The 19,638-nt window shown below is 36.3% G+C and overlaps 1 protein-coding gene across 1 annotated transcript in view; it reads left to right on the top strand.

Annotated features, from left to right (window-relative positions):
* The window catches only part of GPR180 (G protein-coupled receptor 180), a 29,187-nt gene extending 23,677 nt beyond the window's left edge, over positions 1-5,510 (top strand). The window contains exons 7-9 of the mRNA XM_072782617.1: positions 2,067-2,258; positions 4,117-4,194; positions 5,143-5,510. Coding sequence (XP_072638718.1) covers positions 2,067-2,258; positions 4,117-4,194; positions 5,143-5,301 — 429 coding nt within the window. The 3' untranslated portion in view covers positions 5,302-5,510. The remainder of the gene's footprint in view (positions 1-2,066; positions 2,259-4,116; positions 4,195-5,142) is intronic.
* Positions 5,511-19,638: the final 14,128 nt, after the last annotated feature.

Genomic DNA, 19,638 nt, shown 5'->3' with positions numbered 1-19,638 from the left:
TGGAAAGTAGTGTTAATATTGGGTTAAATTCTCATTTCTCAATAAATAGCTTTTTTAAATCTAATTTTCATTATTCCATTATAATTTTAACCCATTATCATAGACAAATATAAATTGAGAACTGAGATGATGACACTACGCTAGAGTTTATTTAAGCACTTGTGAAGAAGACGTGAAATGTGGCCCTGGACCTCAGCAACCACCCAGACGAGGTGAATGAGGCGACATAAATACATACATGTATCCCACAGGCCACATGTTAATATACATAACTGAAAAATGTGGAATTTGAATATGTAAAAATGTGAGTCATGGGAAGTTATAGGGATTGTTTTGGCTTTATTGGAGGTATAATTAAGAAATAGAAGTTATATGTATTTAAGATGTACAACTTCATGTTTTGATATATGTCCACATTATGAAATGGTCACCAAAATCAGGCTAGTTAACATATCCTTCACCCCACATAGATACCAGGAGACAGTAGTTCTTTAATAGCACTTACTTATTACAAAACTTAAATTTAGAATTACAGGTTAAGAAATCATATGGATATAATAATTTGGGGGAGTGAAGAAGTAACATTTTAGTGTTGGAAAGCAAATATTCAGCCTAAGAAGGAAATGCATGTGTACAGGATGACAGAGGAGTTCACCTGTCAATCATGGTAGTAGGAGTAAGACCAGGATAGAAGATTTGAGAGTAAGAAGAGGAAGGGATTGCTGACAAACCCCATAATGCCTGAGAATTGGATTTTTTTAAAAAAGATTTTATTTATTTATTCATGAAGGACACAGAGGAGAGAGACAGAGGCAGAGACACAGGCAGAGGGAGAAGCAGGCTCCATGCAGGGAGCCTGATGTGGGACCCAATCCCTGGTCTCCAGGACCACACCCTGGGCCGAAGGCAGGCACTAAAGCACTGAGCCACCCAGGGATTCCCTGAGAATTGGATTTAATAACTGAGTTTTGATCATTAATTCTTTGGAAGCCACTGAAGACAGTTCTGAGGGCTGACTTGGCTAATGAAGGAAACAGAGCTACTGACATGTGTGATGGCAAAAAACATTGTAGTAATTTGTGATTGACTTTTGGAAAAGGTGGAAGGAAAGTATTTCTACTCAATAGCCATAAACAGAACAGCTAATAAGGAATTGTTGAGCTTTTTATTGTAATAGTAACAATATGGGGGAAAAAGTCAAGAAAAGGATGAGTACCTATGCTGGTTATTCATGAATAACCTGGATGCTCATAGTGAATATCAAAAATATACTCTCTTTTAGGGCACCCAGATGGTTCAGTCAGTTAGGGGTCCAACTCATGATTTCAGCTCAGGTCATGATCTTGGAGTCCTGGGTTTGAGCCACCCACTGGGCTCATGCCTGGTGCCAAACCTGCCTGGGGCTTCTTTTCCTCTTGCTCTGCCCATCCCCACTGCTTGTGTGTGCATACTGCTCATTCTCTCAACAAAATATATATATATATATATTACACACACACACACACTCTCTCTCTCTCTCTCTCTCACACACACACACACACACACACACACACACACATACACTCCTTTACCCTGGGAGGTTACCATGGAAAAATAGTGACATCTGAAATCAACAATTCTGACTTGGTCACTTCTGGATTACAGAAGATAGTGAGATATTTCAAAGTTATCCTGAGATAATGGGCCCGAATACAGGGCAGTTTGATTCCCGATAGGGTGCTAAGGGAAGAAAGATTTAGAAAAAGTTCGGGTTTGTTCTCTTAACATTTTCAACTTAGTTTCATCCTTAAAGATGTCTTACTTGAATCATGATGGCAATTGCATTTTTTATCTTTTGTATTATTTTATAAGAATCCCTTTTCTCTAGTTTAGTATATTAGGGAAGATAAGTCTATTATGCTTGATGCCTGCGCTTTATTAGTTAACAATCTTTATAGTCTGGTAAATCTTAGAACCTCTTAGGAATATTCATATACTCTTTAAGGGGATGTTTGAAAATAGTTGACAAAGTACTTATCATGAGTAGACAGATTTTTTTTCTTTCAATGTGATGTTGTATTTTGCAGAGCATTTTGCTACTTTGGGAGCAGTTTGAAGATACCAATCCTCACAGCTACCATTCACATCACAACTTAGCAGGGATCTTGCTAATCATTTTAAGGATTTGCCTAGCATTGTCGTTAGGCTGCGGACTGTACCAGATCGTCACAGTGGAGAGAAGCACTCTAAAAAGAGAGTTTTACATCACGTTCGCCAAAGTATGGGTTTGGGTAGAAAATAGCTTCTTCTGATTATCAACTTTGTTCTGCTTTTTTTGGGTGGTTAAGCAACCTTGTACTAATGTTGGTTAAGCTGTTATTATGTGCCAAAGCACTAAGCTGTGCCCTTTTTGTATTTCAGCTCCTCTAATCTGTACAACCTATGAGATAAGATTTTGTATTCCATTTTACAGAACCTGTGCAATAGTAGTTTCCATGTAATCTTAGGTCAATTTTGCCTGGGTCGTAATTTCTTTATCAGTAGGAATTTCACATTTTTTTCTGTAGTATCAGAGTTTTTTAAAAATTAAGTTAGAATACAGTTTACATTTCTCAAGAAAACACGTAGTAGTTATGAACTGTTACTGTCAGTTATGCAGTGTTTTCTAATCATGAGGAGCTTTCTTTCAGCATAAGCAGATGAAGCAGGAGGCTGTTTCAGCCATTTCACTGCCTCCGCATGAGATCACATTTACTTTATTCCTCTTTTCTATGTCCTTACACGAGTCAGATCTGAAAGCAAATTTGATTTTGTTCTCTACCCATTTAATGAAGGAAAAAATAAGGAGAGAATTTGGAGCAGTAACATTGCAGGAACCTGCCTTCCTAGAAGGTTGTATTTTTCTGTCAGATTGAAAGAATTCATACACCTTCATCCTGGCAATGCAGAAGAGCATTCAGATAAGCTGTTAGTCAGTACCCCCCCATCCTGCCAGCCGGCAAAGCGCACAGTGCTCAGCATCCCAGGGTGGCTGTGGAGGGAGGGCCAGGTTCCTCATCCCCAGAGTTCAGCTCCTTAAAGCTGCTCCTGCAGCCCCAGGAACCCACTTCAGCTTTCTGAGTACCAAAGAGGCAAGAAAATGCTTTTTAGTTTTTGAATTTTTTACAGGGATGGGGGGGTTTATTGTTTGGAAAGTTAATATATATTTAAGATGTTTTAAAACTAAATTTCCTCTTTTTTCTGTGTTTAAAACTGGACCAAACTTTTTTCTTGAACTTAAAAAAATTTTTATATGCCTTAATTTAATTTTTAAATGGGTTCAAACATCTGAAAGTATTTAAAGAGAAGCAAAAGTATTTTTTATCTCTCTCCCATCTACTCAGTTATTATTTCCTCATATAATCACTGCTATTTACTACCAACTTATCCTCCCAGAGAATTTTTAATATTCCTATGTATTTCCTTCCATATTTACACAAACAGCACATTTTTTTACATCTTGTTTTTATTTTCTTATGTTTATTATACTGAGCATCTCAATAACTACTATTTATTAACTTAATACTTTACTTCATTTTTAGTTTTGGAATAGAAAATACATTTCTGTTCTTGGAAAAATAGAAAAGAAATGCTTGAAAAGCATAATGTTAAAGTTTCTCATTCTTATTTACTCAGTTCCACTCTTCTGTACTAACCCACAAACACGCCACCACTAGTAGTCAGTGTTTTGGGTATTCTTACAGAATTTCTTTGTGAATCTCTACATGCAAATGTGAATGAACATCTTTATTAGTTTTTCTTTTTATAGGAATATTATACATTTGTACTTTTTCTCAATTATTGTTACTTATATTAATGTATTTTCATGTTTAATATATAATGTCATTTAACAATGAGTATATTAATGTGTCTTTATAAGAGATTCCGAATACAAAATTTAAAATATGCATTTGATTAGAAACGAAATATTATCATAGCAATAGCAAGTTTATTTTTATATTTTATTAGATAGAACTTCTAAAGACCAATTGAGGTCAATCAGGACCTCCTAAATATGCTAGTGATGTTTTTTATCTGGCACATTCTGGAAATAAAGATATAGCCAAACTCATTTGGCTTATTTGTCATTTGTTTCAGGGCTGTATCTTGTGGTTTTTATGCCATCCAGGTCTTGCATGTATCTCTATCATTTTTAGTGACTACCAAAGAGATAAGGTAAGTAATACACATGATCACTGTAGTTTTTTATAGTGTTTATTGGAAAATTATTAAAGTAGAAAAGGCCTATTTATCTCTTTAGAGGTTTTCTAAGTTCTTTAAAACCATACTTTGAAACAAAATAATTGAACTGGTGAGCATATGAACAGGAACTTTAAAATATGGAAGAAAAATGTTTAATTCTAGTTAATTAAAAAATGATGAAAATCACTTTTATTATTTCAGCCTATTTCATAATACTGTTTTAAAAATTAGACAATTCATAATCCACCTATGTTAAGAGCAATTGATTAAAATTTTTTACTATGCAGTGGTTAAGAATCAAAGTAGATTCATGAAAACTCAGTCTAGTTGCTTTACCAGACTGCAGACTAGAGTGTTGATACTTGCCTTCTTAGGTAAATGGCTCCATCAACTCATTGTGTTCTGCTAGGTCCCTTTTCCAAGCCGTGCAGTGTGGCCTTGAACACACAAATGTCTCGAGCCTGAGGTATTTGCAAAGGGTAATTAGATAGGAAGATAGTCTACAAAAATAAGGAAGCAACTTGAGGATCTTTGAAATGCCCTTAGAACACTCTTCAGGATTCAGGTGGGGCATGCTTTATTCCTCTTACCAGATTAGCCAGGAACCTGATTTTTCTTACCACTTTCTGCCTACGGTGTGCACCCTGAGGAGAGAATGCGGTAGCAAATTGAATGTGTCTTATTTTGGAGTCTGTGAATTAACTGTTAGATAAATTTTGCCTTTGAACAGTTACAGTTCTGAACATTAGTCACATTTTCCTATTGAAAACTTCTTTGATAAAATGTACCTATGTCAAAGATGGAGGGTAGAGTAGGTGATGTATGCGTACATAAACGGGAAGTATGGGGGTTCGTGATGAACTGAATATAATTTCTCTGTGTTTACATGCCGTAAAAGCATTCCCTTTCTTTTCTTTTCAGGTTATCACAATAGGTGTTATCCTTTGCCAGTCTGTTTCCATGGTTATTCTCTACAGACTCTTTCTTTCCCACAGTCTATACTGGGAAGTTTCTTCACTTTCTTCGGTAACACTACCACTGACCATATCATCTGGACACAAAAGTCGGCCTCACTTCTGATACTTGATTTTCTTTAAAGAAAACAATTGATTTAAGAGTGCAATAAGGATCCAAATACAGTGACTTTTTTTTTCATACTTTTGGTATGAAAAATTGAACAAAGAAGGCAGAGCATGTTATTTATACAACTGCATTTAAGCAGTATCAAACTGAAAAAAGGTAACAAATGAAATGTTTTGAAATATGCTTAATAAACTTTCAAGAAAGTGTGTTGTTATAGGGTGATTTATGCAATTTATCTGTGGAAATTAATATAAAAAGAATTATATGATATTTTGGTAAGAGATTCACCACTTTGTTGTAATGCCTCATCTTATATCAATAGTTAACTCAGGTTTGATAGTCTTATGAAAAGTAATCAGTTAAATGATTACTTGCTTATACATATCTAAACAAACTCCAATTACAAAATCAGTGTAATACACTGATTAAAAACTGCTTTTTATGCTTTAAGGAAAATGCATTTCACATTGGAGTTTAAAGGAATTGAAAATGAAATTACTTAAGAATGTGAATATAAAATATATTTATAGCTGAATGAATGAATAAGTTTTTGTTTATTTGGTGTGGGGTTCTTCTCCATTTTCTTCTATCCCTTTGGCTCTAGTTCAGGTTCTGGCTTGGTTAGCAAAGGGTTTTTGACAAATAGTTTATGAAAAATAAAGCTTAGATACATTATATGGGTTGTTCCTTACAAAGACTTTTAAAATCTGAGCACTTAGGTGAAGGGACAAGCAGGGTTACATGTTTAAAAAGAAAGAAGGGAAACGTACTATGTGATATGGTACTAAAATTTTAATCCTGATATAATTCATTTCTTACATTGAATCCCCAATCATAATTAAGCCGTATACACAGATTAAATTAACAGAAGCATTTCACATAAATGTTGGTTTCAGTCATCAACTACCCATGAATTCCTGCCCAAGGATACTTAATCAGGATTAAATTTTCTATGAATAATTGAAAAACAAAATACTCACTGGATTTGTTATAATCCTTGTTGGCACTGGATTCTAAGTAGTTGCCATCTTGAATCCTTTGTAATAAAGCCATATTTTTTTGTGTATGTGATGCCCCAGTATTGAGTATGCTAGCTATGAAATACTCTATCAAGTGCCTGTTTAAAGAATTGCTAAATGGTTGTCAATACCTGGTGTATAAAATGAGTGTTCCCATTAGTAGTCACTGATTGGAAATTATTCTGTTTCTGTTGGGTGTCATGCTGTTCAGGCCTTTTTAGTTTTACATCTGGCTTATTTCCTTTTCAAATACTTTTTATCTACTTCCAAAGGTATTACATTTTTAAGCAAGAAATGGTGCACTGACCTGGTAATTAAAGTTTTTAATTAAATAGTTAAAACGACACAGCCTAACTTTAAAGTACCTGTGACTTTGTCCTCATTCTTACCTTACACCTGGTCTCATTGGAATTGAACAGTGTTCTGTTTCATGTTAGAGGCAAATATCTATGTTTGCAAGTAGCAAACTGACAAGTGACAGAGGTCACCTGGCTCATTAGATCATCTTTCTAACAGTTCTCTGTAAATTATTTAATAAATGAGGGCTACAGGTTACCACTAGGAAGTTGGAAATGTATTTTAGCTCTTCGTGATCTGCTGTGTGGTCATGACCTTTTCTTTTACCACGTCTCATTCATAACCCTGGTGCTGTCTGTCCTGTTCAACTGAGGTGCAGTTAATTAAGCAGAATCAAAAAAGGGGAAGCCTTTCATAAGCTTTGTGAACTTGTACCAGTAGAGAGGAAATAATTTTTCTGTTACCTATACAAAGAACATAGAAACTGCAATCCAGATATATGAAATGTGTTACTGTGCTTGTATATATGAAACTCTGACAGGTCTTTTTTTTTTACTTTAATTATTTTTTATTTTATGATTGAATTTGTTGATAATTTATTTTGTTATTCAAGAGCCATTGTTAAATGAAGGAAAATGGTTAATACTTAACATATAGCATATAAAACATTGTTCATGAATTTAGTAATCAGAGCTGAAAATTTAGTCTGTAAGTCGCGGCACAGCACCCACTCTTCTCTCGGTGAATGTTTACACAGAGCTCTGTAGCACAGAGCATGGAAGGATAAGTATATACTGTAAACTCTCATTAAAGATCAAAACTTTTCTACTTTTCTTTCAGATCATGCTTTTTTACAATTAATTTTTACAATTTTTTTTCTTAAAGAAGACAAATGGTTGTTTGTGTCCAGGCTTCTTTCTTTTTCTTTTTTTTCAGAAGCATTTTGTTTCTTCTCTAAGAAGCTATAGAAGATACTTACTTTTATGACACATGTAATAATATTAGCTCCTCCTTAACTGAATGTCTGCTGTGTGCCAGGCACTCACTGTTGTCACTGAGCCCTGCTGCGCTAGCAGAGCTCCCCTTCAACTGAGCATAAGAGAGAATAAATGATTTCTCTAAAGGCATCAGCTTCTCTTTAGTTTTTCTGCTTTTTACCCTCATAATTTAATGAGCACCTATTAGGTGTGTATGTTTTTAGTGAAAATGCCTGGCTATCGGTAGCTAATTTTAGCTGTTGATTGTAATGTTAAACCTGGATTTGTACTGAAGTCAGAAATGAACTTGCATAGATAAGCAAGTGTGCACCTCAGCACATTTCAATATTTGAACCTTGGCTTTCAGCTAGAGGAAGAGAATCCAGGCAGAAGAGCTTGTTTTAGGAAGGTTTTCTGTGGTCTCAACTTGTAAGCCAAGTCTATTGAAACTACAGGATAAATAAGTCTAAGGCCAACAGTAATGTAGAGACTTCACACACCATTATGAACGGTGGCCCTTCAATATGTTTCCCTTAGGAGACTGTGCCTATTCTCTGGAAGTTCTTAGGAAATCTGAAATTATCTGTGTAACATTCTCTTTAAATAGCTTCAGTGGTGTCAAATCTGTGAGGTTTTCTGTTTTTGCGAAGTAATGCGGTGACCAATCAAGTTGAGACTAAATCTGAAGAGGTAATACTGTTTTTTGTACCAACATAAAGTCAAGAATTGAGACAAATAACAAGACTGGTTTTCCTGTGAAATCTGAAAACTACCATGAAAGCACACTGTCCTGAACTCCTTGAAGTAGTTCTCCAAGAAATATTTCAGCTTCCACTACTTGGGCAGCACAATTCCCAGGGCATCATGGACATTGTCCTCAAGGAGTGTCGTTTATATAGGATACCAGGAGACCTAGAAGAGTCCTAGAAAGGAATGGCCCTGCCCACCAAAGCCCTTTCTCTGCAAAGTGAAGGGAAATCAGTTGGATGATGGAATTCTTTGTGCTAATCGTATGCCTCTTTTTAAGTTTGAAATTATTTTAAAATAAAGTTTAAAAATAGAAATCAGATCAAACTACTACTGGCTTGTTAAAAACTCCATTTGCTTCCCACTGCACTTAGAAAAAAGTGATCCATGCTCATTACCATGTTCTAGAAGGCCCCACGTGATCCGGTCCCTGCCTCTATCTATGATCTCATTTCATACCACTCTTCCTCTCACCATACTCCAGCCTCATCATTAAAAAATATCTCATTTATATCACTGCCTCAGGGCTTTGCAGTAGCTATTTCTTCTGCCTGGAATACTCTCTTCCAAATCTTGGCATGGCTGTGTGGCTGAATCTTCCTTACCCTCCAGGTTCTCAGATCAAATATCTTTCAGAGACCTCTGGCCATCTGTAGTGGCTTTATATGGTGCCAATGTGGCTAAGCTGAGGATACGTTCCTCTTAATTCTCCCTACATAATTTTAGGATAGTGTGGGTACAAGAGGTTTGTGGTGCAAGATTCAGAAGGTATAAGTTAAGTAGCCAGATCCAGATTTCTTTTTATAATTGAAAGGTCCGAGCAGGGCACACATTGTTGCAGCTCACTCACATTATTGCTTATCTGCTGGCTTATATTTTTGGTCTGTGGGCCAACAACCAGGCACATAGGAACAGCAGCTCCTGCTGGATCACCTCCTTTATTTTCTCCTGACTCTAGCCAGGTGTGTGTTTCACTCTGTGACAGAGGGTGCCAGGTTCTGCAGCACAGCCCCATCATTGAAGTTGGAGGATTGGAAACAGTGAGAGACTGGCACGAATACCCATGGGTTTTACTCATCCTAGCAGGTTCTAGTATACTGTTTTCGCTTCCCCCACTTCATACCCATCTTCCTTTCCCACCTGCCTGACGCAAAAGAACAGCCTCCTATGATCCCTATTACAAATATTTTATATATTAAAAATGGCATGTGTGTGTGTTAGTGATATCCTAATAGTTCTTCTCTGACCAGATGCTGATAGGTATCCTAATGCTGCTACCCTGTCCTAAATGCTCCATCATGTTTCCCCTTTTCTTGTTAGAATACTTAACCTACTTTATCTCTGCCTGTTGTCTCCCCAGTTAGAATGTAAATTCTAAGGGAGTTTGGACATTGTCTATATCGTTCATTGCTGTATCCCTAGCACCTTGAGCATTCCCTGGTGCACACTAGATACTCAAAAATATTTTTTGAATTAATGAATGAAAGCTACTTTGAAAAAGTTTCAGACACATACTTAGCAATATAGCATTAATTAAATCATAGGACCTCCCTTAATGACTTAAAATAATGCCTTGCCTGTTCTTTATTCAATTACATGGAACCAAGAATGTGTAAAAATCTTGAGTAGTCAAGTAGTTGCTATGAAGTCTAATCTCTAAAACTCACCAATTAGGGGAGACTTCCTCAAGTTGTTAAAGAGGCAGTTCCCTCTATAAATAGTATTGGGACCATGTGCCTTATTTCTTAGCTGCTATAGCTAAGAAGTAAAAGAAGTTTAAGTCAACTAGAGGAAGAAGGTCATCAGTAGTGATAAGTGGCTGGGAGAAGTCAGAAAAAGTAAAAATGATACTCATATCACAGGAGCCTGAAGTCATTTAATGTGGATGAAAACAGCCCTGTGTGCCTGATTAGACTCTTAGAGCTTTATTGTTCAATATAACTTTTGACAATGGCTCTTCATAATCAAAGATTAAGATACATTATGTTCAGTATCCTTAGAGAAATGTGCAAGTACTTGGTGATGTTTTCTCATTAAACAGGTTATATACGCATGTTGTGCAAAAATCAGAAGGTTGAAAAGGGTAAAAAGTTCTTTAAGCCATTCATTTCCCTTCCCTGGATCCAACCTCTGCTATCAGTTTCTTGTTTATTCTTCTGGATGGCTTCATGTATGTATAAACACACATATGTATGAAACACCAATTATAGTATACCATACACAATGTTTTGTACATTCAGCAATTTATTCCATATCCCTATCTACAGAATTGTCCCATTTTTTTCATTGGTTGCATAGAACCCCATTATATAGGTGGTATTTTAATTTTTTTTATTAGTTCTCTGTCACTGGAAAGTGTTGGTTTCCACTCTTTAGCTAGTATAGGTAGCTTCTTAAACACTTGGAATAAAAAATTTGCCTGGCTCTCTTCTCTCTTCCCAGTGCCACAGTGGGGTACACCCTCCCCCCACCCCAGCTTCCCAGGATGTAGATCCTTGGAGTTTCTTGAGTGCACCAAGTGTCTTTGTTATTCATGGTGGAACCTGATAGTTTATGCTCATGAGATGACTCAAGATGAAGACTAGCCACACCAGAAAGACCAACCATGTGATTAGAGAGTTGGGTCTTTGAGCCAAAGTGATACTGGCCTGACCTCTGGGGAGGGAAGAGGGATTGGAGATTAAGTTCAGCCTTGTGGCCAGTGATTCCAGTTGGTCATGCCTATGTAATGAAACCAAAAAAAAAAAAAAAAAACTCCACAGACACTGAAGCTCAGGTGAGCTTGTAGGACTTTTGTTTAATACAGGTGGAATTATCAACCTTTTTATGGCTTCTGTGTTCTACCTGCATCACACATAGAACTGGACTTAAGGCTGCTCCAGTGAACTGTTTGATTCATCATCTAGAACCACACTATTTTAGTTATTGTAGCTTTAAAATATGCCATATTGTCTTAAAGGGAGCCTTACCCGTCAGTGCTCTTGGTCTTTTTTATTTTATAATTATACCTACCAGTTTTATCATATGAACTTTAGAATCTTTTCAATTTTTGAAAGAAAAATCTTGTTTACTATTTTTAGTGCAATGAATTAAATTTCTATATCAATTTAGAGAGATTTGATTTCCTTAACATGTTGGATATTAATCCCACAAATGGTTGCTCATCTTTTTGGCTCCTTAGCAAAGCATTTCATTAACTGTGAACCTGTGGTTGCTTTCATAGTGATCCAAGAGACTGATATGAAATACCTTTCTATTTCTTTAATGTGAACATGCGTCAATCAGTTTTTAAGGACTTCTTTATATAGACCTTGTGCACTTGATGATACCCTCTTGATATGTTAGTGTTTTCTTTCATTGTATCTTGCAAATGGATGTTATTTTACACATGAAGATGGTCCATTTCTGTATTTTGATTTTGCTCCCAATCTAACTGAATTCTCCTAACAGTTGTAATAATTTTCTAGTTGGTTCTCTTGTATTTTCTAGGCAAACAATTGTGTCACCTGCATATAGTGATCATATTTATTCTCCTCTTTACCTTTTTTACCTCTCATTTTTACCCTCTTACTGCTAGTATCTTCAAAACTGTGTTAGTTTTGGTAACATGGCAGTAAGATGTCTACATTCTCCATAATGTGATTCCAAGTAGACTTTGAAAAGTTAAATACACATATTGTGATCCCTAGAGCAACAATTATATGTATATGTGTGTTTTGTAAAATTACAATATGAAAATTGAAATGGAATGCTAAAAAAATGTTCAAGTAAAGTAACCCAGAAGAAGAGAGGACATGGGAAACAGAGGAATTAAAAACAGAAAAATAAGCAGAAAACAATAAAATGATAGACCCAAATCCAAACATATCAATAGTTATACTAAATGTAAATGTTCTAAATATACCAATTAAGAAACAGAGATTGTCAGATTTTTTATTTTTGTTATTTTTTTAAACATCTTATATATTTGACACAGAAAGAGAGCACAAGTAGGCCAAGTGACAGGCAGAGGAAGAAGAGAAATAGGCTCCCTGCTCAGCAGGGACCCCAGGACCTTGGGATCATGACCTGAGCTAAAGGCAAACACTTAACCCACTGAGCCACTCAGGTGCCCCAGAATAGATTTTTTAATATCCCAATTGTATGCCATCTACAAGAAATTCATTTAAATGTAAATATAGGGATCCCTGGTGGCACAGCGGTTTAGCGCCTGCCTTTGGCCCAGGGCGTGATCCTGGAGACCCAGGATCGAATCCCACGTCAGGCTCCCGGTGCATGGAGCCTGCTTCTCCCTCTGCCTGTGTCTCTGCCTCTCTCTCTCTCTCTGTGTGTGACTATCATAAATAAATAAAAATTTAAAAAAATAAAAATAAAAAATAAATGTAAATATAATGTTAAAATAAAATGACAGGAAAGAAATACCTGTGCAAACAATAATCAAATGAAGCTAGAATGACTATAGTAATATCAAAGTACACTTTAGAGTAATGAAAGTTACCAGGAATAAACAAAGGATGGAAAGAGAAAAGAGTTGATTCACCAAGAAGACCTCACAATCTTTTTTTTTTTAAGATTTTATGTATTTATTTATTTATTTATTTATTTATTTATTTATTTATTTATTCATGAGAGACACACAGAGAGAGAGAGGCAGAGACAGGCAGAGGGAGAAGCAGGCTCCATGCAGGGAGCCCGATGTGGGACTCCAACCCATTACTCCAGGATCACACCTTGAGCTGAAGGCAGACACTCAACCACTGAGCCACCCAGGCCTCCCAAGACCTCACTATCTTAAATGTAGACACCAAACAGCAGATCTTCAAAATACATACAACAAAACACTGACAAAATTGAAAGGAGAAATAGACAAACCCATATTTGTAATTGGGGACTTAAACACTCATTTTTCTCAGTCATCAATAGAACTAGTAAAAAATTAGCTAAAATATAGAACTGTAAAACACCATCAATGGGATCTATTTGAAATTTATAGAGTATTCACCCCAGCAGCAGCAAAATATAGTCTTTTCAGGTTATACACGGACCATTCATCAAGATAGACCACAACCTGGAACATACCATAACAAATCTAAAAAAACCTGAAATTATGCAAATATGCTCTCTGATCATAACCAGTAACAAAAAGATAACTGGAAAATCTACAAACACTTGAAAAATTGACACTTTTAAATTAACTTGGCTTACTAAATATATTTTGAACAGACAAAATGAAAGTATACTGTATCAAAATATATGGAAGGAAAAATATTTCTTAGGAATAAATTTGTGGCATTAAATGCTTATAAAGAGGGGCACTTGGCTGGCTCAGTCAATAGAGTATACAACTCTTGATCTCAAGGTTGTAAATACAAGCCCCACGTTGGATGTAGAGATTACTTCAAAATAAAATATTTGGGGTGCCTGGATGACTCAATTGGTTAAGTGTCTGATTTTGGCTCAGGTCATGATCTCAGAGTCCTAGCATGGAGCCCTGCATCAGGCTCTCCACTGAGCAGGAAGTCTGCTTGTCCCTCTCCCTCTGCCATTCCCACTGCTTGTGCTCTCTGTCTATCTCAAATAAATAAAATCTTTAAAAAAAATTTTTTAATCTTTAAAAAAATGTTTATAAGAAGAAGAAAAGTCTTGAATAAATAATCTAAGCTTTTAACTTAGGAGAACTAAAAGGAAATAAAAGTAAACCCAAAGCACCAGGAAGAAGAAAATAATAAAAAGTGGCTATCAATTGAACTTGATCACAGAAATCCATGGAGAAAATCAACTACACCAAAACTGGTTCTTGGAAAAGATCAATAAAATCAATAAGCCTCTAGCAAAATTGACAAAGGGAAAAAAGGGGTGACATGAATTACTAATATCAGTCATGAAAGAGGAGGTATCAGACTCTGCAGACATTAACAGGACAATAAAGTACTACTGCAGGGACACCTGGGTGGCTCAGCAGTTGAGCATTTGGCTTTGGCTCAGGGCATAACCCTGGAATCCCAGGATCGAGTCCTACATCGGGATCCCTGCATAAAGCCTGCTTCTCCCTCTGCCTATGTCTCTGCCTCTCTCTCTCTCTCTCTCTCTGTGTGTGTGTGTGTGTGTGTGTCTCTCATGAATAAATAAATAAAATCTTAAAAAAAATAAAGTACTATTGCAAAAAAATCCTTTATGTAAATACAACAATTTAAATTAAATAACCAATTCTCTGGAAAGTGTATGTCAAGGACTATGAAGAGTCTGATATTTTACTTTACTTACAAACTAACTAGTTAACCTGTTACTGCTTCATAAAGGCTGCAGAGCCCATGAAACTTCTAGGTCAGAAATGAAGCACTTTGTTCTATATAGTACAGCAAATATCATGAGCTTCCTGTTGGTTGGCATTGATTACACAAAACTCCTAAGTCCATGGGGGCAGTAGGTATAGTCCATGGTGGAACTAGATAGATGTTACATGTGCAGTGAGATTCAGGGAGCCTCCAAGGAATATCAGAGTTGGGAAATTTATCTCTTTTATAACTGACACCGTGGGGATGCCTGGGTGGCTCAATTGGTTGAGCATCAGACTCTTGATTTCGGCTCAGGTCATCATCTCAGGGTCATGAGATTGAGCCTCACCTTTGGCTCCTTGCTGGGCATGGACCCTGCTTAAGATCCTCTACACCCCCACCCCCCACCATAAGAAACAAAAACAAAAAACCCTGGCATTGTATTGATTGGAAAATGTTGCCTCATCCTGGTCCCTGCAAACATAGTCCTGAAAAAAGGCCCAGACAGAGTGATTAGAGCTTTGTATTCTTGGCATACCCAGCAAGGACATGTAGGGGTGCCTAGGACCTGAAGCATATTATCACAAATGCCAAACTACCAAAACCCACTCAAGATGAACTAAAAGTCCAAAATAGTCCTATAGCAACTAAGGAATTCTTGTTTAAAAGCCTTCGGAAACAGAAGTCTCCAGGCCTAGATGGTTTCACTGGTCAATTCTATGAAACGAAGAGATAGCACCAATTCTACACAATCTCTTCCCAAAAAATATAAGAGGAGGGGGAGAAAAAAGTAAAGGCAATTCAGTGGAAAAGTGAATGCCTTTTCAACAAATGGTGTTTGCATCTATTTGCAAAATAAATGAACTTCAACTGCAATCTCACATCTTATGAAAAATCAACTCCATTAACCATACATTTAAAGCATAACATTATAAAACTTTTAGAATAAATAGGATGAAATCTTTGTTTTTTTAATTTTTTTTTTATTTTTTAATGATTTTATTTATTCATGAGAGACCCAGAGAGAGGGAGGCAGAGAGACGGGCAGAGAGAGAAGCAGACTCCATGCAGGGACTCGAGCCCGGGACTCCAGGATCACGCCCCTGGCGAAAGGCAGATGCTCTATCGCTGAGCCACCCAGGCTTCCCAATAGGATGAAATCTTTGTGACTTAAGGTTAGGCAAAGAGTTCTTAGACACCAAACAGTCCAAACTCTGAGAGAAAACATTGATAAATTCAACCTGATTAGAATTAAAAACTTTTGCTCATAAAAGGCACTGTTAAGAGGATGAACAGATACGCTACAATCTGGAAGAAAGTATTTGGAAATCACGTATCCAATAAAGGACTCTACATAAAGAATGTATGGAAAACTCTTAAAACCCTACAGTGGAAAAAAAAAAAAAAACCCTATAGTGAGAAGATAATCCATTAAAAAAATGGACCAAAGTCTTCACCAGGCACTTCACCAAAGAGAATATACGGATGACAAATTAGTACATGAAGAGGTGTTCAACATAATAAGCTATTAGAGAACTGTAAACTAGAATCATGGTGAGATAGCCACTATGTACCTATTAGAATGGCCAAAATAAAACTAATGAATATACCAAGTGCCACTAAAGATATGGAGTAACCAGAACTCTCCTACATTGCTGGTGGGAATGCAGAATGGTACAGCCACTTTGGTACAGCCACTAAGCCACAGTTTTGCAGTTGCTTATAAAGTTAAATTACCATATAACCCAGCAACACCACTTCTGGGTATTAACCTTAGAGAAGTGAAAAATTATATTCCCACAAAAATCTGCACACAAATGTTTATGGCAGCTCTACTCACAATCACAAAAAAAAAAAAAACAACGAAAAAAAAAAACGAAAAAAAAACAAAACAAGAAACCCAAATGTCCTGAATTGATGAAGTAAAAGCCAGTTTGGGGCGCTTGGGTGGCTTAGTTGGTTAAGTGTCTGACTCTTGGTTTCAGGTCAGGTCATGATCTCATGGGTCATGAGATCAAGCATCACATCAGGTTCAGCAGGGAGTCTGCTTGAGAATCTCTCTCTCTCCATCTGCCCCTCCCCTCCCCTCCAATAAATAAATAAATAAATAAATAAATAAATAAATAAATAAATAAATAAATCTTTTCTTTAAGCCAGTCTTAAAAGGTCATATATTGTATGATTCCATTTAGAATGCATTTTCAAATAAAGAAAACAGTAGTGATGGAAAAAAAGCTCAGTAATTGCCAGAAGTTACAGAAGGTGGGAGGAAGGTATGACAGCAGAGGAGTTTTTGAGGGGTAATGGAACTCTTCTCCGTACTGATTGTGGTTGGGGTTGCGGTTTCATTGAATCCATGCATGTATTGACATTCAAAGAACTGCACACCAAAAAAGTGAATTTTACTGTGCCATAATTTAAAGAATAAATCTTTAAAAACAGATGCTGGATGTGTTGTCTAATCCTTTCTGCATCCACAAATATGATAGAATTTTTCTTTTGTTTTATTAATATGGTGAGTAGTATTAACAAATTTCCTGATATAGAATCATGATTCAATATAATTTTGGAAGTTTTACTACCCCAGTCTGATAAGATTTTTAAAAATCTGAGATCTCTAATAGGATAGAAACCTTAGGCAAGTTGGAGAATGAAAATATTCAGATCTCTCATTTCCTGAAGTTGTCTTGAGAAGACAAGACTCGTGTTTGTTGTGAAAAGTGCATTTAAAATCAGTTGTTTTATTTTGAATGTTTGCTTAATGTGTCACTTATATTTCAGGCTTATTGCCAGTAGGTACTTTAGAGTATAGCTGGTTAGGTATAAAAGGTGCTGAATTGTTTTATATTTAGGAGGTATTATGATCTACTGGAAAGAGCAGGGACTTTTTGGCACGACAGACTGATTTTAAATCCTAACTGCCATGTTTCAATGATTTTCTCATATGTCATCTGGTTTTGGAACAGATAATGATTCTTTGAGCACAGAGAAGGGGTCCTCCTGCATAGAGTGAGGAGTGGTCAGATATGGGAGACGGGTTTTAATATTACTAACTCATGGGATTGTTGTATAGATGATATACGGTGCTTGTGCCAGTACAATGTTCTTTATTTACAGACCTGAAGGTTGTGTGCAAAACTTACAGTGAACCTGAGGTTCATCCTAATCTATTCATTCATGGAGATAATATTTAAATGTCCATGAGATGAAAGTGTTTGCTTTAAATAATCATACATATGTGGTTAGAACAGAAAGTAGGCGTGATTGGAATACATTCAAGATTCTATCTAATTTACACACGACTACATTCCAACTTACACCCACACAAAATAAACTTTTAAATCTCTTGCCTAGCCTGTGAGCCTTAGAGATCCTTCAGAAGATAAGTTTCTAAGACTTACCCAGAAGTTAGAGTGTTTGTAAAAGGTTTATTTGGGGTGGGAGGGGGGTGAATTTTTTAAGTGAAAAGTGATTTTTCCTCAGATACACCAATGTATCTTCGCTATGACTGAAGTTCCTTATCAGATTAGTAAGTGGTAATATTCTTTATTTCCTTTTGTAAAGACATCAGGTTTTGTAGAAATGAATGATATTCAACAGTTGTTAAAGTTTAATGTTTCCAAACTAACCAATACTTTTAAACCCCTGTAGAGTCTACCTTGGATCATTCCTCAAAGCATGTAAGGTGGTTTGTAAACTTAACCTGAGAACTCCAAGAGAAAGTGCTTCTGACATAGGTCAGGTTTTAAACACAATAGTAAAAATCACAAATTATGGCTTCTATCCTGATTTCAAGGTCTTAGATCTCTTACCTCCTCACATATTGAAATTCCCTTACAGAGAACAACATTTCGCTGCCTGCTCGTCAGCTTCTCGGTCTCTCCATCTGTCACATGAGGCCACCCCTCACTCTCTCCAGTAAGACCCCCTCACTCGCTGAAAGAATCACTGTTTGCTCGGAACCAGATGTTTCCCCCCAGGGCTCTGCTTTATGTCGGTAAGGCAATATTTCCTGCCCTTTGTCTTCTTCTTATTTTTCATACTTCTGCTCTTTATCATAATGTTGTTTTGGTGTTTCTGGTTTTTGATGATACACCACTGTCAGCTTAAGCTTATGCTATGAGTTTCAACAGCTGTGACATGTCTAAACTGCATTATCTTGAAAGCGTTGGCACTAGTGAAAAACACAAGGAGCCAAATTAATAAAAGAAAACATCTCAAAGGGTTCCTATGGATACATCGTGAAACCAGGAAGTACACATTGGGTTGAGTTGGCTCATTCAGCCTGTAATAATCTCTGCTGTTCTCCTGCATCATTTGTGTACACACTGTGTAATATGTGCTGGGGGAGAATTGGAGCATCTGATGACTGCAATCACATTACTAAAGGTGTGCCTTTTTGCCTATAAAATCCATTCTTAAACGGGTTATTGTGTTTGAAGTGATTTATTACAATCTTTAGAGATAAAATATGAATACCGAACAAGGGGTGTGGAAACCGAGGTACAAAATGGAATGTTTTATGTTGAGGAGTAATCAGAAAATAATGAGTATGCATTCTAATAAGGGGAAAGTCACTCTAGAAGATTGAAAAGACTTCCTTTTATTGCAAGTTGAACCTGCGCAGAGTTGGACTCAGGCAGTAATAAAGTGGTGCTACGTTCCTTTGCATCTGATTTTATGAGACCTTTATGTGTCAGTGTGACTTTCCTCTTTATGTATTCATATTTTAGTTTTAATATATTTGCTTAGAGTTTGATTTTTTTTTAATGAGGTAAAGCTTCAGGGTATGAATGTAAGTGCTACTGTATAACCCCTGAGTTATGAGTGGCAGAAGCAGAGTCAGAAAAAAGGAATATATTCTGAAGTGAAAACCAGCTTGTGATTTAAGAAGGAAGTGCTTTTTATCTCCATGTACGTAGTGACTTTTTTTCTGGGTGATTTACCCACACCTAACTTTTTCTGTTCTTCATCTTTTCCTTTATACTTTCTTTATACTAAGAACTTTGTCTATAATAT

Source organism: Canis lupus, chromosome 17 (genome assembly GCF_048164855.1).
Source record: "Canis lupus baileyi chromosome 17, mCanLup2.hap1, whole genome shotgun sequence".
Lineage (NCBI taxonomy): Eukaryota > Metazoa > Chordata > Mammalia > Carnivora > Canidae > Canis > Canis lupus.
This window is presented reverse-complemented; position numbering and strand designations above follow the sequence as displayed.